We start from the raw sequence: 26,230 nt of genomic DNA on the forward strand, positions 1-26,230 counted from the left end.
AGCTTGGCCGGACGGGTCTAGAACTCTGTTCTTCCTAAATTGACGGTGGAGGGCTGCGTGAGCAGCGGGAGGGAAATGAAGCATCCATAAAATGTGCAAGATGAGCCTTAGTCTTGGCTGTCATTTTGGGAGCTCATTTGTTTATATTGGCTGTGTGCAGAGAGAACCCAGTGGATTAGAGATGGGACGGAAAAACTTCTATCAGCAGAGGAGTTACTCTTTCTCATTCATTGGACTTACAGAATAGAATAGGGCCCCATGAGCTTCATTTTACTCATGGAGTTGCTGGTTTGAATCATCTTACAATCTCAGACCAGCACCTCTCTGGAGAAGCCAGCTCCCATTCTGAATTGGAGAACAGCCAGAATAAGTTCTAGCTGTTCACTGCCTGTCACATATAGGGAAATCCTGCAGGATTGGATTTTGGCTCTGGAAACCACGAGGAAAAGGTGGATCACAGAATCACAGAATGGTTGAGGTTGGAAGGGAGTGCTGGAGATCATCTAGTCCAACCCCCCTGCTCAAACAGGGTCCTCTAGAGCACGTTACCCAGGGTTGTCCCCAGGCGAGTTTTGAATATCTCCAGGGAAGGAGACTCCACAACCTCTCTGGACGACCTGTCCCAGTGCTCTGTCTCCCTCCCAGGGTAAAGAAGTTTTTCCTCAGATTCAGACGGAACTTCCTGTGGTTCAGTTTGTGCCCATCGCCTCTTGACCTAGCACTGGGCACCACGCAGAAGAGTCTGGCCTCATCCTCTTAACGCCCTCCCTTCAGATACTTGTACACATTGATGAGATCGCCTCTCAGTCTCCTCTTCTCCGGGCTGAACAGGCCCAGCTCTCTCAGCCTTTCATGCTGAGATGCTAGGGTGGATGGGACAGAATTGAGGGTGTCGCAGTGGGGTAAGGGAGAAGAATGTTAATTTTGTCAGGGAAGTTCCTTGGGGAAGAGGTGAGATGAAAGGAGTGATGGCAGAAGGAAACAGTTGGTGTTGGTAATGCGTTTCCATCACTCCAACCAAAGCACAGTTGCCAGCTCTCAAGGCAGGGCAGTCTGTGAGGAAATGGGGATCTTGTCCAGCAAGAAGTGGAGGTTTCTGTGTGAGCGGTGTTACAGCCCTGCGTGTCAGTCTGAGCTGGGAGACCCATTTGGGGTGATAGAGCAAGAGTCAACAGTCGCGAGCTGCTGCTTGGCAGGTTCAGGTTGGGTGTTAGAATAAGCTTGTTCAGCAGAAAGGGGTGCAAGTGTGAGACAGGTGCCCAGAGTGGTGGGGGAACGAGGTTCTCAAGCGTTTTAAGCAAAGCCATTGTCACCCTGATCCAGTGTTGACAACTGTCCTCTTTGAGCAGGAGGTTGGGCTAGAGACCTGAAGAAGTCCTTCCTAATCTGTATTTCTGGGAATTTGTTATAACTATTAAAAGTCCTAAACGACCTCCCTCTTTTTTGTTTGGCAGGACTTGACTCAAAACAGTCATTTATGGGGCATTTTTCAAGGCAAATATGTTGTTTAAAGTGATTAATAAGTTTTTTGCATGCAGCCGCTGATGCAACCGATTGATGTGTTGCCCCTGCAGGGCAGAAGCGTGTTCACAATGGAGAAGGTGAAACGCAAAAGTCCTTTTGCAGGTATTTGCAAGTCCTACCTTCTACTGAAAGCCGAGTGCAGGAAACTTTTTAAAACCAGGTTCAAACTCTGGAATAACCCTCCTCTTCTCTTATTACCCCTTGATGTCTTCCCAAAAAGGGCTGTGGAGAGGGGAAGGAACATAGATAGGTTTGGTAGCATTTGAAAATATTCCCAGTTCTCTCTCCTGGAACTTATTTTCAATTAAGAAAATTCCCAGTATTCCCTGAAAATTACATGTACCTCCTCAGCACAGTTATACTTGACCTTGAACTGCGAAAGGAGAAAGTCTGAAAAGAGGTCTGTATTAGAACTGTGTTGCAAAGTGAAGAAAGAAAAGATGTGTTACGTTTTCATAGTGATAGATGACAACAGTCATCCAGTCTTGGGAGCCTAAAAGCGAAAGGTTTATTAAGCACAAGAAAAAAGCAGGAAAAACTTAACCCCAGTAGCCAGCTATTACATTCTGTGAATTTTACATGGTCCTTTCCCTGAGGTGCATGTGGAAATATTGTTAGAGTAGAATCAGTGAAGGCAAAATTGAGTTGAAACATTGTGCAGTAAATTGAAGCCAGGGAGAGTTAAAAGATGCACAGCGCCTTGCAGGATGAAAGTCCCTTGTGTATCGTGTCATAGTTGTACTCTGTCCAGGTTGGAAGTGCCTCAGGCTGAAAACATGGCTTGTCTAGTTCCACAGAACTTAGCAGCACTCCACAAATAGTAGGCTGGATTTTATTATGATTGATTTAAAAGAAAAAAAACAAACCCCAGGGCTTGAGCAGAGTGATGGACTAGATTGCTTTGTTGTAGAGGGAGAGACAGTGTGGGAGGGAAGATGGATTGCAGCTGGGCTGAGTGGCTCTGACCAGGTGCGGTGTGGACTGCCACGTTGACTTCAGCGAAGTTTCCAGCTGGGTGCTGCGCACATCTGCGAATGAAGTGTTTGAACACTGACCCCCAAGGTAGAGCAGACTAGAAGATTCAGGCTGATGGAGAAGTAAAGCATGGGGAACATGCCTTAGGTAGAGAGTCCTTGAGGCTTTTGAGTGTGGTAGTGCTGCTCAGATAGTACTCTAATTTATTTGCATAAATTGGTCCTCTTTCTAGCTCTTTCTAGAACCATGGCTTTGCATTCTGATACACACACAGAGGGACTTTTCTCTGTGTGCCAAAGGCCTCTGATGATTAACTGATTTCACTCACTGCAGTAAAAAAAGACGTGTTCTGAAGAAACAGAAAATATTTGGTGGCCCCTTACCCTAATAAAGGAGTCTCTATATACATCCTTATTAAGATGATGATACATCCTCTCCTCTTTTACTGTTGCTATGCTTAGTATGGTTTTTGAAGACCACAGCCATTAATCAATGTCACACAATTATCCTTTAGAGTAACCAGTGGAGAGACATGCTACTGATAGGGAGCTGAAGTAGGAGAGTGAAAGTGTTTGATATGTTTTCTAGGTGGTGACTGGTAAATCTGTGCCCTTTGCCAGGGCATACACAGAGTAGGAACATAATTCAAAAGTAGGAGAAAGGATGTCTTTGATATTATAGCCCTAGTTCAACTTGGGGAAAGCAAGCAGAGAAACAAAAGTGTATTACCTGAACTGAACAACCCTTCTGGCTTACAGGAAGGAGTTGTTTTGAATGATTCACACATAAGTCTTAACATGAGATCTAAAGTTGTATGTATCTTACTGTAAGAGTAGATGAAACACATTCCTTGTCTTCTCACTCGCACGTAGTGCATCTGGAGTGACTGGTGCACAGACACTTGCAGAGAGGTACCTGAAGTCAACAGCCAGCTTCTCGAGGGTGATGTGCCAGATGATGCTTTTCTTCCCCCTGCACCAGTAGGAGAGCAGCAGGAGTCAGCTTTTCAAGGAAGATGTGTTGATCAAAGGTGTCTTGGCCGCATGCGAAGCGGGGGCTCCCACTGAGATCTGAACTCAGTAGGACCCAGAAGCTGTTAAGTTACTGCCCCTTGCAGGTGCAGCTCCCATTCCTAAGGCTCCTAGCTCCTGCTCCCCCGTTGTACCTACCGTGTGCCATTCAAAATCTGCCCATGCTCGGACTTTGTTGAAGCTCATTACTGACTGAAGCCAGAGAGGATCATACACAGAAGCAGAGGTTGAGTGCAGTAGTGTTAACGGCAGCTGAGCGTGCCGGAGAGTTCATATGCTTCTTGGCGTAGCCACTACTCCCTTTTCGTTTACCTCTGTCTAGCTTGTGATTTATGTGGTCAAACGACTGCTTATAAAACCTCTCTTCTCCTCTGCAGGGTGTTTAGTATATGCTGCGTTTGATGTAAACTATTTTGAGAAAGTTATTCTTGAGGCCTTTACAGTGTTATTGTAATTGTTTCTTCTGTCTGCTTATAAAGCTGGCACTGTAATTATCATAATCCAATTGCAAGATGCTGAGAAAGACAAATTAATTCCAAAAAATGACCTACAGTAGCATTAGGCATAGAAATGTCAGTCCTTTAACATCTGTATATGGTTGAGATTCTCCTTTCTCTTCAAATTAAGTTCTCATTTAGTATTGTCAAGTTTCTGCAGAATAACTGTTAGTTCTGTCACCTACCCAGGACTGAATCTAGCTGGTTTAAAATGCACTAAGCTTTGCTCCGATCACACACCAGCTTTTCTGCATGAGGCTGAAGCAGTATCTGTGAATGCCTCTTTTTATCTTGGCTTTACAGCATAGCATGTAATTTTCTGTACTGTTTGAGCTCCAGCATCTAGGCAACGTGAGGTGAGCTGAGGACCTGGTTTCAAACTTAAGTCTTTTAAAACAGACCAACCCCCAAAGCAAAACCTCAGATATTATTCAAGTGCATCAAAGCATGTCAAGGAAACATGAAATGACATATTCAGAACAAAAGCTTGTTTGTAGTCAACCAAATCCATTTGGGGTCCTAAGCACTTAGAGAGCTGGGTAGAGATGGGACAGAGGAATATTCACCCCTCTCCTCTGCTCTCCTGTGGGTACAATGATTGTGGTTCAGAGTAGTTAAACTTGCATCTGATGGATGTTTCACGTGGGCGCTGCAGTTGAATTTCTTACTTTTTCCTCTTCTGAAATTTTTCTTGCTAGTCAGGACCATGCCATGTGTTGGTTTTCTTTGTAAGCAGAACCTCTCTCTCTGTGGAGTTGTTTCTCTTGGTTGCTAATATTGATTCAGAGTTGGTTATTGTTGCTCTGCTCTGAAGTGTGCCCAGCTCCTTCCAGGAGTTTGTCTTCATTTGACCATGGGACAAGCTGTGATTAGCAGTGGAGAGAAACATAACCTGGTTTTCTTTTTCTTTTTTTAAATACCTACTTGAAGTGGCACTGATTTTCTTGTTCTTGTTTTTCTGTTCCAGTATTCAGGCATCATTGAGGACTAGCAAGAGAAATTTTGACTGGACTGTTGCAAGCAAAAAAGTAATCTTTTAGTCAAGTCCCAAACTTAGCGTGCCTGAATAGATGCTGCTTTGCGGCTTTCAACAGAGCCATGTTGGTTGACACTGGCAGTGGAGTAGTGTCATCTGTGTCTGATTGAGGAGTGGTCTAGTTGTTACAGGTCTCCGTTCTTTGTGCCAAGGTGTGTTTTAGATGTGGATATATGGTTTATAGTAGGTAATGATTGTAGGTAATTGTAGTGATTGTGGGTAATTTCTGTCTATTTTTTGTCTTTTTGCAGGAGTGTCGGGAGTTAAAGCGGATCGCTTTGAAGAAGCAATGACAGCAAAGCACTGTGCGCTGTCGCTGGTGGGAGAGCCAATCATGTACCCAGAGATCAACCGGTTCTTGAAGCTTCTGCACCAACATAACATCTCTAGTTTCCTGGTTACAAATGCACAGTTCCCAGAGGAGATTAGGTAAGAGTTTGAGAAAATAACTCGTTAGTAAGAGATTTCTGTTGTGAGCTGTGTTATACTTTATTTTATCGCTTAGCAGAGTCAGCTCTGCACAAGTGCTGCCAATGAAAAGGGCTATTCAGCATCTGTTTGCTTTTAACCATAATCTCTCCATGGTCTTTCTCATCTCTTTCTCTTTCCCAGCTTGATTTTCTTTTCTGTATCTCTTAAACAAAGTGTGATTACTTCTAGAAGTGAAGTGAATGTAATATAGTACCTCCCAGAAGTGTGAGGGCAAAAAAGAACAGAAAGTGAACTGTGTGCTGTGTTTTGTGCTTGGGGATGCAGATAACTAGTGTGAGCGTTTCCGACAGTTCGAGCAGGAGGCAGAAGTCATAAATTGTCTTTCTGGTTTGCGTGCTTCTGTTGCAGTCTGATCTTTTGCTCTGACTCTGCAAGAACAGCAATAAAGGCTCAAACCAAAGCTCTGTGTAGCCCAGCCTCTCCAGGAACAGACACCAAGGACAGTGTAAGCACAGATGAAAAGCACAGTGATATATCATCCTCATCTGCAACAATGGGATCAGTTGTTTTTTACCTGTCTCTGAGAGGAAGTTGTGCTAATTAATGTTCACAACATTTTAATTTACTCTGATGAAAGAGCCTTCACAAATGCAAAGAATTTCTGTTTCTGATTTATTTTGAGCATCCAAGCCCCTTTTAACTAAGACTGAAGCAGTGTAGCAAAGAAATCTAGTTAACACACTTCCCTTGCACACAGCATGAGCTGCAAGGTAGCTGGGAGCTTGTCGGAACTAAAAATGCACGCCAAGTCCAACCTGGAGTTACCTGAGCAAGTTAGTGGAGTTGTACGTGGGGTGTTTTGGTTATGTTGCTCAGCCTGTCATTTCAGTGTGATGCCTTTCCATATTAGTGCTCTGTAACGTGAGCTTCCTTTTTACTTCATTTCCTTGGTCTGCGTATGGCAGTGAGGAGGGAGAGCCATGCAATTTTTGAGTGAGTAATTATACACTACAAAGGCATTCCAAATGATTGAATAATTGTGTAATCAGGTTACTTTAAGTCATGTATTATGTGCCTGATAGACGGAAATTGCTCCTTCTTAAAAATAGCGTTTTTAAAAAAGAGCATACGCTATATTTTGAAGATATATTTCTTAGGATCTGCTGAAAGGATTTAAAAAGAAACAAACAAAAAAAAGTGATAAAATGCTAGTCTTGCTATCTTAAAAATTGCAACTGCTCTTTGGCTAATCAAAGCAAATGGTTTGCCTAATAAAAGAATTGAAGCATGCACCAAGCTAGTTCTTCAGCTGTCAGCACTGGGGAGCTATAGTCTAAAAGTTAGCCTTAAAATAGGCAGCATGATGTCCAGCGTGCAGTGAGCAATCCCACAAAGTGGCCTGGAGTGTTCCCTGTGCCTAGGAGAGGGACCCGCAGACTCTGTAGTAGCGCAGCCTGCTTGCTGGGTCCTAGGAGTGATGCAGGCTGTGCCATCCTCCTTCCTCTCCTCCTTCTTTTGTATTTGGACTGGGGGTTCATCTGCACATGCGCATTTTGGTAGTTAATTGGATTTTGTTGCTTATGAGCTTAGACTCAACTGTTACCTGGCTCTTGTTTGCTTCCTTTTCCTGGATCTGATTAGTGACTATGCACAAAAGCCCACACATACATACATATAGCATTTGCTCATTATTATGTTGATGTTTCTGGGTTTTGGGGGTTTTTTTTGTTTGCTTTTTGGGAGTTTTTTGTGTCTCATTGACTAGACTATCTCCTATCTTTTGCTTGTAAAACTCCATCATGCTGATTTGAAGACAGTTTATTGTTCATTAGTTGTGTTATGCTGACCGGCCATGATTTGTGCCTGGGTTCATCTTACAAGTGGTAAATGCTGTAAGTTCAAATTTGATCTCCTGGACTGGATCTCAGCTGTCTAAGCCAATCTTGTTTGTAAACTATACCCAAAAATGAAGGAAGAACCTTGGAAAATTCATTGTGGCACTGTGCAACTAAATTTCACGTTAATTATGAAATGTAGCTGTGTATGGGGAACATCACTTGGTGTTCTGCTTCTTCCTGGTGACGTGTGGACCCTTGACTGTCATCTCCCTGCATTCCCCTTTGGCGAGAGCATGCCCAAGGTCTCACATGCTAGTTTTAGGCCCAGCCATGTCTACTGAGGGAGCTCTGTGGACCCAGACTGAGATCTCTTCACATTCCTTCCTAGTTTTCTCCAGTGTGACAGTGCTGAGCCTGCTGGCTCTTGCCTGTCAGTAGGACGCAGATCCTTTGAGAAGAGATTATTTTCTCCGCTCATGTTTTGAAAAACCCGCACCCCATCTTCAATGGGGCCTCTTAATTGGGCAAATGTAGCATTAAGGAAAGAAAAGAACATTCTGCCTGTGCTGCTTGCAGTTTGAATACTTTGATCTGTTTATGCCTAGAACACTTGGTCATTTTGGAGGTTGTGGCTTTGGGCTACTGGTCCAGAAAAGCTTATTGACAAAGACTAATTTTTTGTTTTTAACCTAAAATATTAAATTTGTTCTTGGCCGTTTTACTCTTCTGTCTAAATAGATAGAAAGAGAATAAGTTTAGCTAGGTTGCTTGCATGTTCGTGCCAAGTAATAGGATTTTTTGACTACTAACAGCTCTGCTTTGTCTCATTCTGGTCAGTTCTTGTCATTTTTGTCACCTTGGGGGGAAGGTTTATTATACTTTCTAGGTGGCATTGTTTGGCAGCTGAACAAAAGGTTTCTTCCCCTCTTCTAAAGAACCAGATAAAACCAAAAAGTATAGCCTACATCATTAACAGCCTTCACAAAAAGCCATCACAAAAGATTCCCCCTTAATGTCGTCCGAAAAGTGTTAAGAGCTAAAGAGTTACACAGTGCAATTCGGAGGCTGTCATTTCATCTTGCAGACACTGAGAAGGCAAGTGGCTTTGTCATGTTTGCCCAGTGTTTGATGAGCGTACAGCCATGCCACCACCTAACGGAGGAGCATCTGTCAGCATTCACTTGCTTCATCTGCTTCGTCTGTGGCATGGGTGCTTGCTGTAGTTTGTCAGGTGTTTGCCCTTCATTATCCCTTTGCTAATGGACCGCAGTGTTGTTTGTTCTCCTCTTTGCTTTCCGAGGGATGCGTGCACATGTCCACCTTGCTCTGTTACACCTTTGGGGTTTATGGGAATGGATTAGACTGGATACAGGCTCTTAACATGGCAGAGGAGGTTTAATTTTGTAGACATTACCTGTGCTGGCCTCACAAACGCCACGTTTAGCAGCGTTACGTGACCAGAGATGTCACTGCGGCATTTATGTGAAATAAGGATCTCTTGGAAATGGATGGAGAACACTTTGGAGGGTTGCGTTTTATTTTCTAAACAGCTTTGATTTCCCTTCAAAGATTATTTGACTGATGATGCAAGCTGCAGATAGGTAGGTTCTACCTGTCCAGCAGTAGAAATCGGCTGACTTACAGTTGCATTTCTACTGAGTGGTGTTACCTTTCTGCAGGCTAGGGCAAACAGTAGGGCTTTGGAGGAAGGGGTTGAGTTTTTTGATTTTTAACCACAGAGGTAGGGTGTGAAGCAATGTCTTTTAATGCCTCATATGAACCCAAGGAGACTGCTCCCATCACAGCCTGCTTTGGAAAGCCTTTCTGAAGGTGTTGCAACTATACTAGAAGGAAATATGTTCCTGTTCTCCTCTCATTAAAAAGTCTTCAGAGTCCTCTGTGTATGTGACATTCATAGCCATGGGTGTATTATTTGGTGAAAGTGAGTTGTAATTTCTTGCTGTTAAGACTACGGCCATTTTGGCAAAGATGATCCATTGAAGTTTGATTCCCCTGTAAATACTGTATAGTTCCTTTCACTACTGGACTTCAGTAGCAGCTTGTTCTGAGTTACTATGCTTTATGCGTGCTTTGGTAAGAAAGCACAAATTCAGTTAGCAGAAATGTCTGGAAATAACAATTCCCCTCTCCTTTTTATTACCAAGGAACCTTGAGCCAGTAACGCAGCTGTATGTCAGTGTGGATGCCAGCACCAAAGATAGCCTGAAGAAAATTGATCGGCCCCTCTTCAAGGATTTCTGGCAGAGGTTTCTAGACAGTTTAAAGGCCTTGTCTGAAAAGGTACCCAGTTAAGAATGTGTGATTTTCTTTTTTTGTTTTTGTTTTTTTGTTTTATTTTCTTCCTCCCCCTTTCTTCCTCACATTATCTGCTCAGGACAGAAGTGGAAGATGGAGATGCTTAAGGGACACTGGAGTGGGATCTGGCTGTATTTGGAGTGCTTTTACAAGTTCTGTATATTAAGATATAAAGTTCATGAAGTCTGAAAGGTTTTCCGCGTGGGGAGAAATTTCAGGGGAAGAGGAAGGCAGAACATACTTTAAAAAGGGCAGTAAACTTCACTGCAAATATAAGATACTGTAAGATATAATAAGATAATAAGATAATAGCAGATTTTTGTAGTGAAGCAGCTTACACTGAAATCAGGCTGCCAAAGAAAGACCAGAAATTCAGGGGAAGCCCAGGAGGAGTCATAAAGCCATATGTGGTACTCAAAGGCTCCCTTGAAATTGAAGTATGCAGAGGACATTAAAGTGTGCATGCCGGAGTTTACTAGCTCTAGTCACCCTCCTGCTATGCAGAGTTAAAGACATCTGTGTATTTTTGGAAGGCCCAAAGCAGTGGATCTGAGCTCAACAGTAAGGGTGCCCTCTTATGCTGCCGGTAGTTTGTTTCCGTGTGAGGCAGTTGAACGGTGAACTGAAGGCCCATGGGCTCATGCCTACTACTGTCAGCTCAGAATTTAGTCCATCATATTACAGGTTTTATAGTAATTAGTGAAGCACTCAGTGTACAGCATCATGTGAGCTAATATGGAAAGTGCTTCATGCACTTGTCTCCTTTCCTTCACTGATCCTGTGTGCTTATGGCTTTAAAAAAAAAAAAAAAGTACTTCTATTTGCAGGTTTGGCAGAAGTTTACATGTCACCTGCTGAGGAGAACAGACAAGAGGGACTGTTTCATTTGAGTAATAAGTTTTACTGCGCTTTGTGATGACAATGTTGGACTGTTCTCTGCCAAATATATGAGTAGATCCAGGAGGCTCAGTGTAGATTAGTGACGCTTTCTTCTGCAAAGGCATACGGGTAGCTTTATCAAGCTGCTTTTATCTGTGCTGGCTGATCTCTTTAGGCAAAATATCAGGCCAAATCCTGAGCTTACTGAAATCAGGGACTAACTTACTGCTGAGTTCTTTGCGAGAATGGAGGAGGGCGTGGAACAAAGGAAGCTGAAATGAAGCAAAAATATTTAAGAAGTCTTTTGGGAACCTGCCTTTGCCCATCATTTCTCTCCTTCTGTCTTTCTTGACCCTAGATAGATAAAGTTCATTCACTGCTGCGTGTTGTCAGAAATTTCTTTGCAAAGAATTGAAGGTGACTGTGTCGGCAGGTCTGTCCGTACAGCTAAAAATATTCTGGTCAAGGTGAAGAGAAAAGAAGTAGTTCAACTATTAGGTGCATTTTCCCGTAAAGGCAACTGCACTTTGAAGGGTCCTTGAAATCCTGATAACAGCCAATTAATAGTTGCTCCAGTCAGTAATATACTGTTCTGCTAGCATCCTGTTCTTGCTTGTGTATTACATCACCAAACATGGGGCACAAGGAGAAGTCTCTAGGAAGCTGCCGTTTGTTAGGTATTTCTTCTTTCTCTGGTTGTAGCAGGCTCCTAAAAATTTATATTTAACTGCTTCGAAGCGCAAGTAGCTTTCTGTTTTCCCTCAAAGTGCATTGCTTGGTGTTCATGTGGGATATTAAGCACCATTTCATAAGACGGTGATGAATGAAAGGTGGTGAAAGCTAATGCATCTTGTGATATTCTTGAGAAATACAGTTCATATTTCCGAATAGATGGGGAAGTGCTGGTGCATTATGTTGGGAAAGTGATGCTATATATCTGGCAACAAAATGCAAGTCTCATACTTTTACACCACCTGACAAGCTGTCCAGGTTTATTCAATTCTGCTGAGACTGAGACAAGCTGGCATTGTAGCTGATATGAGTCACTGCTAATAAGAATCGCTGATGGGTTTGATTTTGGCACATTTGTAAGAGGGAAAACAATGGAGGAGAGGAGTTTCTACAGACACAAGTCTGCCTTGCTGTGTTGTGTTATGTTGTTTAGTAAGTGCCATTCCTGGGCTCTGTTACCTGCCTGTGTTGCTCACTTCTGTGCCCTCTGGCATGTAAAGAGCCTGGCAGTCCCTGGGGCTCTGCTGTGGTTGGTACTGTAGAGACATGTAATTAGAGACTGTTCCTGCTGCAAAACATTGAAAATGCAAACAGATGAGTGAGAGAAAGGAAGAGGGCAGGACACTGTCCTAGCATGCTGAGGACTGAAGATGGAAGGTCTCTTGTCCTCCTTGATCTCTCTCTCTCTTTCTCTCACTCGCTAATTTTGACTGAAGCTCTGGGCAAAGGTCTTGAGCTATAAATAAAGGAATAGATTTAATAAGGAGCTGTTCTCGGTATGTTTTCACAGCATCATACAGCATGCAGGTGATTAGTCACTACAGCAGTTTCAAAGAAAGTTCAGGAATAAAAAAATCTTTCGTGAGATTTCTTTCTGGAGCAAGCAGAGAGAAGCCCCCTCTTTGTCAGCTGGTATTTGAAGTAAGTTTTATCCTTTCTGGAGAGAAATCCTTATTGAGATGAACTTGCGTCTAATTCTCTATACTGGGCAATGTTTCTTGAGAGAGGATTTGATGTTAAGTAGTAGGTGGGCTCCCAGAAGGCTCCATTTGTTTCTCATCATGCCTTCAGCCCTTGAAGGCAAATTGAAAGGAAAAAGAAATGTTAACATGTGCAATCTGGAATGTGCCTTTTCCAAACATCACCTTTGAAAAATCTGGTAGTCTTATCATCTGACAGCCTTTAGTTCGTCAGAACGACTGAGAGGTGACTTGACTCGATGGACAAGCACTTGGAGGAAGTATTAAGGACGAGAATTCCTATTCTCATCATAAGGATGAGAAATCTGTACTCTAGTGGTTGAAAGGCATTTCTTCCAGCCATTGCTTCTTGTCAGTGCCCTATGCAAATGAGAAGTGATGTACAAATCAATACCAAGGCCCAAAAACTCTGGAGGGGAGAAATAGTTTTTTCCATCTCTTGAAGTTTTCTGATCAAGTTTATGCTTTGTTGGAAAATATGATTAACCAAACAGGCACTGTTTGAGCATGAAAATGATCCACCAGAGGTCAGAGTGATGATCTGTTTGTTTGGAACCACATTTTTGGCTCTTTGTACTCTGTTTCCCTCGGTGGTACTAGACCAGATTCTGTACCTTGAGGAGCTTTGAAAGCTGTTGTTCTTGTTGCTACCTATAAATCACCAGGTGTTTTCCCAAACAGTAGGGATGTTGATTGATACAAACTGGAATCACCTCCACGCTAGTAGATGAAGTGAGGATGTAGGGACCCAGTGCTGTAAATGTATTTATTTATTTAAAAGGCATTTGTTGTTAAACTGCCCACAGATTTGTATGCAAGGACCTTGAAAATAACTCTGTAGAAAAGATGATGATGCCAATAGCAGCAAAACATACCCCATTTGTGGTTCAACATTACATTGCAACGCTTCTGGACGCACTGGTGGAGGGTTTTTTGTTTCTTTGTTTGGGAGTGGGGAGAATGTTTTGGTATTTCCTCTTTTTTCTTTCCCTCTGTTTCTTTCCCTGTTGTGAAAGCAACTCTTGAAGCAAGTGGTTGTTGTTCCGTGGAAGTTCACAGTCTTGGTGGCTTCAAGAGGGTTGGGGAGATGGTCCCGGTTGCTCACTCACGCCTTCTGAAGAGCACTCTTGCACCTTGACGTAGCGTCACCTCTTCTTTCTGTATCTTCTTGACTTAATCGTGATAAATCCTCTTCAATCTGCTCTCTACGCTGTACCTCAAAGTACTTGCAGTGCTGCCAGACAGCAAGTAGGCATTACTGAACCGCTTTACCTTTCAAAGGACAGGTGCCAACGTCCTCTTAAACAGATTGGAACCACACACAAAGCAAATGACAGGAGAAAAAAAAACCCTTTAGGTTAATAAATGTTATGGCATTGCAAGAACTGATGATGAGGCAGAACCTTATCCTGCCTCGTCCTTCCAGGAGGGTCACGGAAAGCAAAGAAACAGCTTATTAGAACTTTCTGGAGATCAGTTAGCGACTTGTGTCTTTATACGTGATTCACTTTTGCTTTAGATCTCTGGCAAAGCCTTGTCCTCTTTATTTTTTTTTCCTGCTGCTCTTTAATTTTTATTAACTTATTTTCCTACTTCAAGGAAATTAAGCTTTCACTGAGAAACAGGGTCATGGCTCTGTGAGTGAGGTGTAGCAAATTTTTTGTTTTGTTTTGTTTTTCCCCTTAGCTTTTTTTTTTCCTTAGCTTTTCTTAGCTCTGTTTCTCCTAAGATATCACATTTCTGACAGTGCACTGGTTTTCTGTAGGTATTTGAGCCTGTGGGTATGTGCTTCTTGCCTGAAGGTGATAGAGATAGTCTGTCCAGAGAAAGGCAGGAAATATTAAAAACAAAACAAACTTCATTGCTGTCTTCCAGTTCTGCGTTGTAACATTGCTTACGTGTCGTTTCGTGTACGTTTCTGGATGATGAGGATACAGGCTTGCATCTGGTGCTGTTTACTTGGGTCTCTCTTCCCCCCCGCAGAACAGATCCTTTCTTCAAAGTTACCCTTGGCTTCTGTGTGATTACAAACATAGCGTAAATACACTGAGTTACATCTCAAGCATGCTTTACTGCTTATTGTATAATACATGACAGCAATGATTGTTTTTATGAAAAGATCACATTTGGTTTGCATGGAGATTATTCATGTGGTCCCTGGGGGAGGGGTGCTGGTTTGTAGAGCCTGGTTTGGTGTTTGTGAGCTAAGTGACGTTGTAAGGCAAATTTAGATGCAAAATTTACAACAGATGTTAGAATCGGCAATCAATTTTGCCACTATAAATGTAGACTAATTTGACTCTTCTGCACAATAAACACTCTCTACCAGCTGTGTGCTTGTTTTAATGGTTTTGCTAATGAGACTTCTGGTATAAGCCTTTGAAATGCCGTATGATGAGTATTACAGACGTACAATGTTTAATATTAAGTTGTAGTTTCTGAAATGCATCGTGTCCTTTCGGCTTAGCAAACAGCAAGCGGTGATCCACATGAGGCTTCAACAAGATCTTTGGCATCAGAGGGAATGAAATCTGACTACTTCTATCTGTTCTACTATCTCTTGGTTCACTTGCAGGAAAGAAAAGGGAAACGAATCTTCAGAAACGCATCTCAGAATCAAATGCTGTGATATTCCACTTGCTGGTTGCTACTGTGTGTTTTATGAGAATAGGATGGTGAGGCCAGGAGGCAAAGCGAGGTGTTTCTGGCCCTCCAGTGAGTCTGAGGCAGAGGTGGGAGTAAAATCCATGTTGTCTTAATGCCCTGTCCAGTGCTCTGTCCATCATCCCATACCAATCTCTCATCCTTGTTACTGTGTGGTACTTTGGGGTAGCCAGGTCTGCAGGCTATCGGTTTGCCACTTATCCCTTGCCAGAGGAGCAATTATAGTTGCAGAGGAAGTTGCTCAGCAACCACCCTTGGTGCTTGATAGAAGAAACATCTCTCCTTTCCCACATCTTCTGGAAATGGGCTGTGTCCTATGAAGTGTAAATGGGAGAGAGCCTTCCTCACTCTCCGGACTCCTCTCAGCTCACCCTTCTGTTATGCTCCTTAATTAGCACACGCTATTTAGCTTCACTAGCTTTTCTGCTACTTAACGTTTTCATACGAAGTATTCGCTATACCTACCTTTTATTAAACTTAGTCTTTGTTTTGCCTTGAGCTCTCCTTAAATACTGCATGCGGATGTTAATAATGCAGGTGCTAGACTTTGTTTTTAGAGAGCCTGGATCAAATCAGTTTCTTATTTCCCCTCCAACTCTTCTGTTATTTATGAACCCGATCACTAGCAAAGGGCTGCTGTGTTCCCCAAGGCTTAGCTTCGGGAGCCAGAACTCGTGACTTAGCCCCACCAGAATTCATGGTTTGGGAGAAGTCATTTCACTTTTTCATTCTCCAGTTGTGAAAAAGAGTAATAGTTTTCATTTAAAAGCAACCTGAGAAGAAAGACCATGTGTGTGTTTTTATGTGAACCCTTTAAAAGGGAAGATTGAACCTAAAACTCTACTTGTAGCAACTAGGCAAGGGAAACTTGTATCTTCACTTTATTTTAAAACATTTTTTTACTTAAGCCTATAAAGTTAAAGTGGTACTGGGCCAAATGCCATGTATTGGTATTGTGGAGAGCATTGCATAATATTCCATTCTGCTAAGTGCATTAACTGTTGGACTTCTCTTTTCTCACTAACCAAATATCAATGGCTCTAGCGTGATGATTCAGATAAGAAGCATTTATTTAGTTCATTGGATCTTTTCATTTGACGTTTTAAGAAAGATGAGTTGACAAAGCATCTGCAAGAGTGATCTATTTTCTCATTTCGGTCAGGATGAGTGTATAATTGATGCAAAAGCACCACAAACGAGAAATTGGTTTCTATGGGAAGATAATAACTGGTATGCCGCTGCCGTGCAAAAGCAGAGGGAACATGGTCGCAGACCCTCTTGTGAGGCAAATAAAATCAGGAAGGTGGATTGCTTTGGAGGAAGCGAGGAATTCTCTTGTAAGGGGTTAGCTCTGATGGCCTCAGTAGCACATATGTGTTCAAATGGCAAAAGGCCAGGCTGCTGGGTCCCAGGCTTGCAGAGCTAGCTGAAGTGGCATACGGAGTTAGTGCCCCATGGCTGCTCTTCCCCATGCATCAGCTGGTGGAGTGGGCTGTGTGAATGCTTTTCCTCTGCTTCAGGATGAAATTGGAGGCTCAGCTCAAACTGCTGAATGTGGTTTGACCTAAGCTGGTCAGTTTGTGGCTGAAGCCGTTGAGGGGCATTCAGTCTGTTCCTCCAGCTCTCCTGCAGGGCAGGAACCTGCGGTGGTTAGGTGGTAATACAGCTCTAGGAACAGTCATATGTTCAGGGCTCTCACTCTCCAGAGTAATCATCTTTCTAAGCTTCAGTTTGTGCTGGCTGCTAAGCTTCAGTTTCTGCTTAGGATTACACGAGCGCCAGCAGGAGCAGAATCTGACCCTGAACTTTCTTTGTCGGATTGATTTAGTAATAAAGCAGCTCACGCAAATCAGTGATTTCTTTTCCTGTAGCATTTAGATTGTTCATGCCTTGGCCTTTTTCCCTTGTAAGGTTCTCCATCCTTAGAAGCAGAATGGGAGCTGGTGTGGAGCTGGGTATTTATAACTTTGAACGTTTACTGCTAGATGTGAAGGAGGGCTCTGATCAGTGGGATAGTCTGTGAACTCTCCAACCATGTGCAACAGCCTTCGTTACCATAGCAGCTGCTGAGGAAGCTGGAGTAACCCATCTGGAGCCGTGTTGACTTGCAAGTTCTGAGTTTGATTGCCAAGTCCTGCATTTTCTCCTTGGACACAACTGCTGTTCGATTTGCCAAGCTAAGAAACGCAGGATTTACACCACATGTATTCACAGATTTTTATGAAGCTGCTAAATTGCTGGAGCGTCCTTCAGATAAAGTTGTGGGGTTTATTCTCTTGTACATACAGGAATCTGGTAATTAGAAACAGTGACAAAAGATCAAAACAAATTGGCAAGTCAGAGATGATTTATTTTTAATTTTTATGCAACTGAGGCCTTTTGTGTTGAGTAAACTCAGCTTTTCTCAAAAACGTTCAGCCGTTTCTAAGTACAGTAGTCAGTTTTGTAACAGTAGCATGACCTGCATTGCTTCTGCGACGTGGAGGATGTGAGGAACAGTAAAGCTTTAAGGCTTGGAGTGGACTGTTTCCAATCACTTTTTCCTAGAACAGTGTTCATAAATCTTGTACCAGTGTATTTTAAAAAGTTCACAGCACTGAGACAGAAATCTGTTCAGTGCTGTATGGCCCGTCTGCAACGCAGCACGATGTGTCTCAGGTGAGTCAGCGGTGCCTCTCCTGCTAGAAGCAGAGCAGGGTTATATGGTTCAGGCTTGGCTGCGTAGAGCTGAATTTTGCAAACAGCCTGCGGATTTGACAACTGCCGTGAGACGAGTCAGAGAGGGACGCAGTAGCTTAAATGAGCAGAATTGCAAACAATGACTCTCAAGCTAGTCTGTTTTTTACCGTGCTTTGCCTATTTCCCCATCATTCCCGTTCTTTGTAGTTGTATTTCTTTCTTCTTTTCCCATTTCCTTATCCTGTAAATGTCTGTCTTCAATTTGCTTTCCATTTTTTTCGTTCCTTTTTCTTCTTCCACTTCTCTATCGCCTCTCTACTCCCTCTGTCTTTTCCCTCTAGTTAGGAAGTAATCCATGGATGATGCAGAAAGAAGTCTCCAAGATGAATGTCGAGATGTTTTATGCATCCTTTTATTTGCTTTGTGTGCGCGTTACCCTATTTTTTTTCCTAGCCTGAGAAGGCTAAAAACAAAAAGTGTATGTAAATTAAACAAAAAAAAAATTTACCTTCTTAATTTTTTCTTCAGAGAGCACTGATTACTGTGCTGAGTATTTTTGGGATCTCCCCTTGTAATCCCACGGGAATACTTGGCTACTCATAAATCTTTTTGGTGGAGGAATTGTTATTAGATGCACTGTAAATGAGCTCCTCTAGTTATTTAACTGTAAAAAGAGAGTTTCGCTACTTCATAAAAAAGAATAGCTTAAAGAGTTTGAGTGTTGATGTGGCCTGCAATTAAAGAGTTGATGATCCAAAATGCTAATGCAGCTGTTTACACACCTGTAAGAACATGTGTCTTGGTTTTGTTGCGTTTGTCTCATTCTGGCTTGGTGCGTTGAAATTTGCTTCACAGCCTTGAGCTTTATCTCCCCTTTGGGCTCTTCTGAAAAGTCCAACTTTCTGCAAAAATAGGAAGATGTGAAGGCTTTTGGTAGGGACTAGGTCTCAGTTTTAGAAAACTTTAATTTGAAATGTCCGAGTTTCAGATGTTAAACATGTACCACAGAAGGCAGGGGGAGCTCCCTGGTGGGAGCAGGAGTTAGACTGTGCATTAAGAGACGCTTACTACTTTGCTAAACCCTTTGCTATGAATTTTAAAAAGCAGTGTAGTTGTTAAATAACATGTATCAAGCTAACGTACAACTTTGAAACGTGCAAGATTTGGGTAAGTTCTTATTCTGTTATAGATTATAGCCTTTAAAGACTGCTTTACAGATAGTTTAACTTATACAGTCTTTACCATCTTCATCGTCCAGAATTAGTTGGGAAATGTTCCTTCCAAAGACTCCAGCTGTGCTGCACAGTCGCCTGAGTAGAAAGTCACCATTTGTGTTTAGGGTGCCAGAGAGGCAGATACATCACCATATGAAAGGTGGGTAATTTAACAAATGAACGTGTGCCTCAGTAAAACGAGGTGAAACGATGGTGCTCATCAGTAGCAATATATAGCGCCTCATGCCTGAGATTTTTGCATTCAGACAGGTTTGTGAAGCTAGCTGCTGTCAGCCTGTTCTGTAGGAATATGTCTAGGTAGTTAGGCTCTGATGCCAGCCCTGATTCTTGCCATGGCTATGGATTGCTCCCACAGTTGGCATTAATGCATTGCAGAGCATCATCCAGTGTCAGTTCAGAGCCTGCTCACACAAACTTGTCCATGGGGAGTATTGTTCCCTCGGGTACCCATCTGGAGCAGGCAGGGATTTCCTCCTGTGCCACGGTGCCTCCTGGCATGGTTCAAACTCTGCCATCAGCACCACCCAGGAGCGTATCTCAATCCCCAGTGCGCCTGCTGGAGCTCGGCCGTTTAACAGGACGGGCCGTTAAAATGTTTAAAGTCTATTTATCTTTATGTAATGTTTGTTACTTTAGATTATAACTGTTGAGTTAAGATTTTACAAGAGCAAGTTGCCTTGCAAGAGTTGCTTAATCTATAAGAGAGATTGTATTTCAGATTCTTCATTTGTTGTTCTTGATTAAATGGGCAGGATTTTCAGCAAATCGTGGTGGGGCTTTTAATTCTATTTTTAAGCATTTTGGACAAAACCCAGAAGAAAAATATTTATAAATCCCTTGCTTCACAGAGTGCGAGAATGATATTTTAATAAGGTAATTACACTTTTATGGCAAATTAGTCTCTGCTTTCATCATTTTACTCTTGAAGCTGTATTGCTGGTTTGTAGTTTCCCGAGATAGTGAGTGTCAGTTTATTCTATTAAATACAAAAGCTATTTCCCAGGCTTAAGCCCAGGCCTGCGTTCAGTCTCCTGGTGTGTTGTGCCATTAGTCACACATGCATCACGTCTGCATTACTAGCTGCTGCCTTCTGTGAATTATACCTCTGACAGTCCTGACATTTTATCGAATCAGGAATTCATCTTTCACCTTACGGGCATGATGTCTTTATTTTTCGTTAACCTGCAATTGCTCACTTAAACCGTCATCACTGTAAGAATATTAAAGTGCTATTTATTCTTTCCTGTAACCCCAGCTGCTGAGCAAAAACCACTGATTTTGAGGAACAGTTTTGTAAAGCCCTGCAAAATTTAAGTGGGTTGTTGTTTTCCTGGCTGAGACTTCCAGCTACAGAAGTGCAGAGTGAGGCATCCAAATCTTTGGCTAGATGTATAAAGAACTGCTGTGATGACTTAAAAATACTGAGCACCTGGCAGCTGCCGTGGGGGAGACTGGGTTCTTCCACCAGATTCAAAGAAGAGATTTTGGTGAATGTTCAGTTTACTCTTTAGACAGAAGTGTTTGGCTAAAGTTAGACTCCATTTTTAAGCTCATCTTATTCCTCCTTTACTTTTTTGCACGATTTAACGCCATTCAAGTTTTTCTTGAGTAGTAAGCTCTCCAGTCTGTGTTGAGGTGTTTTGCACATTATTGTTCAAGGCCAATTTTTGTATTTTATTTATTTTTTTATTATTATTCAATCGTCACAGTGTCCTTCCCTTGACTTCCTTAAAATGCCAGGGTTACAATCGTGCATTATTAATTCAAGGATATGAAATGATCCCTCCTGTGACCACCAAGCGCAAGGTGTAGCAGGCTGACCTAGTCTTTGGCCAAGCTTGAGACATTGGGTCATGGAGCTAGAGGGATGTCACAGCATGGAGCTGGAGGTAAGATTAGTGCCTTTTTGGTAGGAGGGGAATGTGAAATGAGTCTATGGGAAGCCCCCAAAGATGGTCTCAGCTGTTCCCCAGGTTGAAACCGGGCATGAATGCTCTCTTCTCTTCCCTGCACGTGACCAGGTGTGAGTGCGTCTACCCCATCGTGTGATCTAACACACAGTGTTGGTCCAGAAGAAAGTGGAGATGCCTGCTTAGCTTAACTAAAAATCATTTATTTGGTGGCAATAGCAGATCCAGGCAAGTCAGTGATTCTCCTGGATATTCCACATTCGATGAAGGAGCTGTTATACAGGTGGGATTGGGAATTGAAGGCCTGTCCAGGTTGGCTGATGGCTAGCGTGAATGAGAACTGGCTGAACTCCCGCGCTGATCATCGCTTCCTCTCTAGCGGTGGCAGCCGGAGTCGGACCAAGCGCTCGTCACTTCTTGCCTGCATTGCAGTTCCCTGCTGCTCTGGCAGCTGCTGCCTTCGACCCCAGGGACTGCTGCTGCATTTAATCAGAAGATGCCTGGGAAGAAAAGGTCCAGATCAGGCCTATATTTGGGAGCCTTCACAACAGTGTCTCTTGTCAAGTCTTTTCAAAGTCAGTGGGACTTGAGCACAAACTTAAAGCATTACTGAAGTGTTTTATCCTGGTTAAGGGCTATGAAGGTGGTTTTGGGTACTGCCCGCGAGTTCTCTTCCAGCTCAGATTTGAGCCCTAGTCTTTGGTGGTAATGACTCTTTTGGGCAGGGCTCAGTGGGAGCACTACCAGATTTGTTCTAATGCTTTTTCTGTCTTTGTTTAGTGTTAAACATGCTCTGTTTCCCGAAAGGAATTGAAATATTGTCAGGCTATGTGGTCTGTTTAATAGTAAACTGGAAGTGTATTTCTGCTGATGATTTGATACAGTCTGTTATAATGCTGTTCGTTTTTTTTTTTTTTAAGCTACATTGTATACCCTAGGGGGGAAAAAAATCCAATACGTTTTGTATGGTAATTCCCTGAAACTATCCTAGAAATACAAAAGAAAGAAAGAAATCAACAGAAATATTGTTCATGATGATTTACTACAGTAAGTATATTCAAAATGAATGCCTGTGGAAAATGGATGAGGAGCAACCATGGTCCTGGATTTACTTTAAAAAAACATTTTTTCGGGTCTTAGAACAAAGATGTAGTTATACATTGGTATTTCTAGAGAGTTTTAATTAAACAAACGGATAAATTACTACTGAAGTGTAAAGCAATAAAACAGATTACAAGCGATAGATAGAGAGTACAGGAAGAATGGGTTATGGAGAGGGACATGACTTAGGATGCTGCTTTAGGAAGGTAAGGTAATTTTTTTTTTTTCTTTTTTTTCCCCCTCTCGGTTTCCAGTCTGCATCACTTATGCTTGTGCTTAATACATCAGCAGGGCTACTCACAGGCTTATGGGCTTTTCTAGTTTAAAAATCTGGACTGGGAATTGGTTCTGATGTTTGTCTCACGGTGGAATTTTCTTTTTATTTCAATGCAGAATTTAAAGCTGGCCAGTAAAAGCTGATTTTGTATGATTTGAGAACAGTCATGTTAGCTGATTTCTATTAAAAATGGTGCAAAGTAGAGAAGCTTAATTTTCTTTGTAAATATTATGTGGATTTTTCTACTTTTACTTTCAAGGCTGTAAAAGAACACAGGTTTTTTTTTTTTTTGCCTTTCAAACTTGACACCTCAGAATAAAAATACTTGTGTAAGAAAACAAAACTGTCTCTGTAAAGCTTATTAAAACTGAAAGCATTTTTACAGTCTGCTTTGCTGTTTGGCCTCTGTCTCAAGTGGATGACTTTGAGGTCCAGGTGCCAAGATGAGAAACAGGACCAGCCAAGAAATGTTGGTTGGATTTGTGTGTGTGAAAACACAGCACAATTTTCTTTGATATTAGAACTTGAGTTTTTTACTCAATTCAATGTAGTGTCTCTGTGCCCTGCTTTAAAAAGAGGGTTGTTATTGTTGTTAGGTTCGTGGTTTCTCTCCCTGCCCTGAGGGAGGAGAAACATGGGGACAACCTGCTGTGACATCCCAGGCAGAAACATTACATGCTTTGGTGCTGTTCGCAAGGTAAGTGCGCAGTTGAGCAAAGTAAGCTTTCCTACTTTTCTAGCAGTAAAATTGAAGCTCTGAGCTTTGCTCTGGTTTTGCAGGCAAGTAGCTAGCGTGTGTTAATTATCCTGTGGTAAAATGCACTTTTTTTTAGAAATGAAGACAAAGCCTCAACTTGGTATATTAATAGCATATCCTTGAACAATGTATGTTTTTAGTAGATACCTACGCATCATAACCTATTCAGTTTTTTTGCTTTAATGACTGTGTTAGCCTGAAGAAAAGAAAGCTGAAAACTTTTGTGCACTGTGCCGAGTTAATCTTTGAAGGGGGAAAAAATATCCTCTGCTGTGCAAATCTGCTCAGCAGAACTCTCTCAAATGCTTGCAATGTGACTTTTAGGAGGACATCTCTCCAGTGCTAGGGTCCGTTACAACGTGCTAAATAAGCCCGAATGAGCCCTTTACTTAAGGGGAGGGTCCTGGTTACCAAAAGAAGAGATTAGTCTGTCGTCTTTTCAAGGACACACTGTCTTTTTCTGATGATGTTCTCCTGGCGCAAGATGGGTGCCACAGCTCATTTGCAAAGTCTTTGGGAGCCTGGAGGCTCAGCAGCTTTGAATTTGGAAGAGGCAGGCGTGCTCTCTTAGACTCTCTGAACCTGCAGTCCTTTTTTCAAAAGGACTCTGCCTCCAGGCTGAACCAGAAGGGTTTGGGAAGTTGTGAATTTTTTGGATTGTATTGGTGTTGCTTTTGCTGGGTTTTGGATCTTTTATCCTTCGTGGGGGCTTCATGTGCGAAGATGCATGTTATTGAATGTGGTGAATAGATGCTTGACTGCAGGATTTTTTTTCTGATCAGATCCCTGTGACAAGTAATTTCCGAGTGTGAAAATTGCTTTGATGTCTTTACTAAGAGAGCAACTCCTGAATAAAGTGTTACATAACCTGAATAAAGGAATTGAAATAGAGTCTTTGGAAAGTACGGCTTCTCCCTTCAGAAAGGTTGTCACTCCAAAAGGTCAACTCGCCTACTGCTGCCACGTTCAGAACGAGCAGCCTGCCAAGAGCCCTGGCAGTGCGCTGGTCGTTGAGACTGCACAGGCGTTTCAGAATTGAAGCTGTTCTGTATCTGGATCAGAGCTGGCCCTTGCCAGCTTAGAAGTTCTGAAAATGTGTCATGAAGCCAGTTTGCAAGCCGAGTCTTTTGTTGAAGGCAATAAGAAGTATTAATGAAACTTAAAAAGTTGCCTTTTGAAGCAGCTTCCCATTCATCATCTAATACCAGCAAAGGATCAGTGAAATTGGATGAAGGAAAGAACAATTTTCGGTTAGAATCAGCATAATAGTTTCTTCTCCTGTAAGACAGCTTTCTCCACTTTAAGCAAAGCAGTGTTTCTACTGAGAACATTGTTTTTGTTACTTGAATTTCATTAGTTGCAAAGTACAGATTTATTCTGAGGAATCTGTGAATGAAATGTCATTTTCTAGCAATAAGCTATTTTATTTATATCTAAGGAATGTATATGAATATTCAGAATACTGGGCTTTAAGCTAGTGCATGGGAATCTGCTCAGTTTTGTTGTCTTTATCATTATCAAACGATGGGACTCCTTTACTGATTCCTGAGTGAAGTCTTGTGCTTTATTAAAGGAGGAAGTTTAAGTGGCGCATTCAAAGTAAGGGTCTTGTTAGACCCCTAGTGCACAGTTTGGAGGAGAAGGCCTGTCTAGTCCTTGCCCTCGTTATATGTTGGGCCCAGCCTTCCCATAAAACCAGCAAAATAGCTGCCTTGAACCTTCTGGACACTGTTAACAAGTGCTAAGGCCTGATACGTGAAGGTCTTGTGTACTTCAGATTTCCTTAAAATACAGCTCAATGTTGCAAGGGATGGCAAGCTCTGGTTTGTGAATGCGTTGTCGGGGTATAAAGTGACAAGTAACTGGGCTACCCTGAGTGTCCACAAGTCTCAGTGAAATCAGAGGGGACCAGGGACAAACCCAAGGCATCACCATTGCTTTTACAATGTGTTCTGTGTGGTCCAGGCTTGTTCCTACCTCCTCCTTGATCCACCTGGTGGAAGGGAGATGCTTCCCCCTGCCTCCCGCCATACCAGTATAAAACCATCAATCCAGTGACTGTTCTTTGCGGCACGGTTGATTCCCCTCTCTCTTCCTCCCGAGATTAGACCTGGGCTGTTTCATGGAGAGTAATTATATTTGATCTACGAAAAGATGAATGTTGAGGAGAAGGGAATTAAAAAGAAATGATTTAAAAAAAAAAAATCTCTCTTGGTTATTGAAGCAAGAAGGGAGTACTTTGTCAAACTGACATACAAAACCTTTATTAACATATTATGGGGCAGTGGATACCAGGAGAGCAGTGTCTCCTCATGGGCTTCATCTGAGAGCTAGAGGTGTGTTCAATGGTTTGGCTTTGAGATTTAGCCAGAGGCAAAAATGTATGCATACAGAAGGTGTTCATTTGCAAATATTTTAGGACTAGGAAAATTTTAGGATAATTTCAGAAGAAAATGTGACTGCCTTGGAAACCAGTGGTAAGTTCTGCTGCCTGCAGTGAGTGCCACCGTGGATGTCAATTATAACGTGTGCCTTTCCGAGGGCTCTGCTTCCCGCTCGGGCTTGACGGAGGCTGGGCAGCTGCCGAGGTTGTCCCGCTGCCATGCAACCTGCCCTGGGCACGCAGACGACTCGGCCTCTCTTGAATCCACTGTTGAACCACAGCAGCGCCTGGCGTTGCATTTTAGTGTGAGCTGCCAGGGATCTGTACGCTGTGCAGTAGCCTGGCAACTCATCGGTTGATTCACTGGAGTCTCGGCCATCCTGCAGAGGACAGAGAAAAGGAGCTGGCAACCCCGTCTGCTGGGCCCATCATGAATTAGAGCTCTAGCAAGGGGACGCTGCTCTGATCCCGACTGGGACCAGGGCGCAAAGCCCCCTCCTGCAGATCCGAAGACTTCTGTCTGTTGAGTGAGAGACCAGGATCTTAGAGTTAATGAGATATTTCATCCTAAGGGTCCTTTCCCCTCCTTCCTCCTGCATTCAGCTTTTTCTTTTTTTTTATGCCTGTTTTGGCATTCAAGGGATGCAATGCTTTTTGGGATAGTTTGGAATGATTTCAACAGGAGTCACCTAAAAGGAAAATGACGCTTTTCACCAAGATATTTTTCCTTTCTTTTTTCCGAGATGTTCTTATTGGCACAGAAGTCCAAGATGGCCCCTATTTAATGGTGCTTTTCAGACCTACCGTAGAAGCATGACAGTTGTGGCGTAGATCGTGGAATGCAATGAGAGAGAACGATCAGTATCTCTTTCTTGAGCATGCTGCCAACACTGGCATGGTTATGTATCCTCCACAGAATAAGATCTGAAAGACTTGAGAGAACAGGTCATAGTGTGGCGTGTGTCAGAAGGGATTCTCAGTGTG

General features: G+C 42.6%; 1 protein-coding gene across 3 annotated transcripts in view; it reads left to right on the forward strand.

Moving 5' to 3' along the window:
- The window catches only part of LOC104146214 (S-adenosyl-L-methionine-dependent tRNA 4-demethylwyosine synthase TYW1), a 115,969-nt gene that overhangs the window by 45,931 nt on the left and 43,808 nt on the right, over positions 1–26,230 (forward strand). For all 3 annotated transcript variants that reach the window (XM_068910637.1, XM_068910638.1, XM_009678159.2), the window contains exons 12-13: positions 5,315–5,492; positions 9,499–9,634. In XM_068910637.1, coding sequence (XP_068766738.1) covers positions 5,315–5,492; positions 9,499–9,634 — 314 coding nt within the window. The remainder of the gene's footprint in view (positions 1–5,314; positions 5,493–9,498; positions 9,635–26,230) is intronic.

The sequence above is a fragment of the Struthio camelus genome, chromosome 16 (genome assembly GCF_040807025.1).
Source record: "Struthio camelus isolate bStrCam1 chromosome 16, bStrCam1.hap1, whole genome shotgun sequence".
Lineage (NCBI taxonomy): Eukaryota > Metazoa > Chordata > Aves > Struthioniformes > Struthionidae > Struthio > Struthio camelus.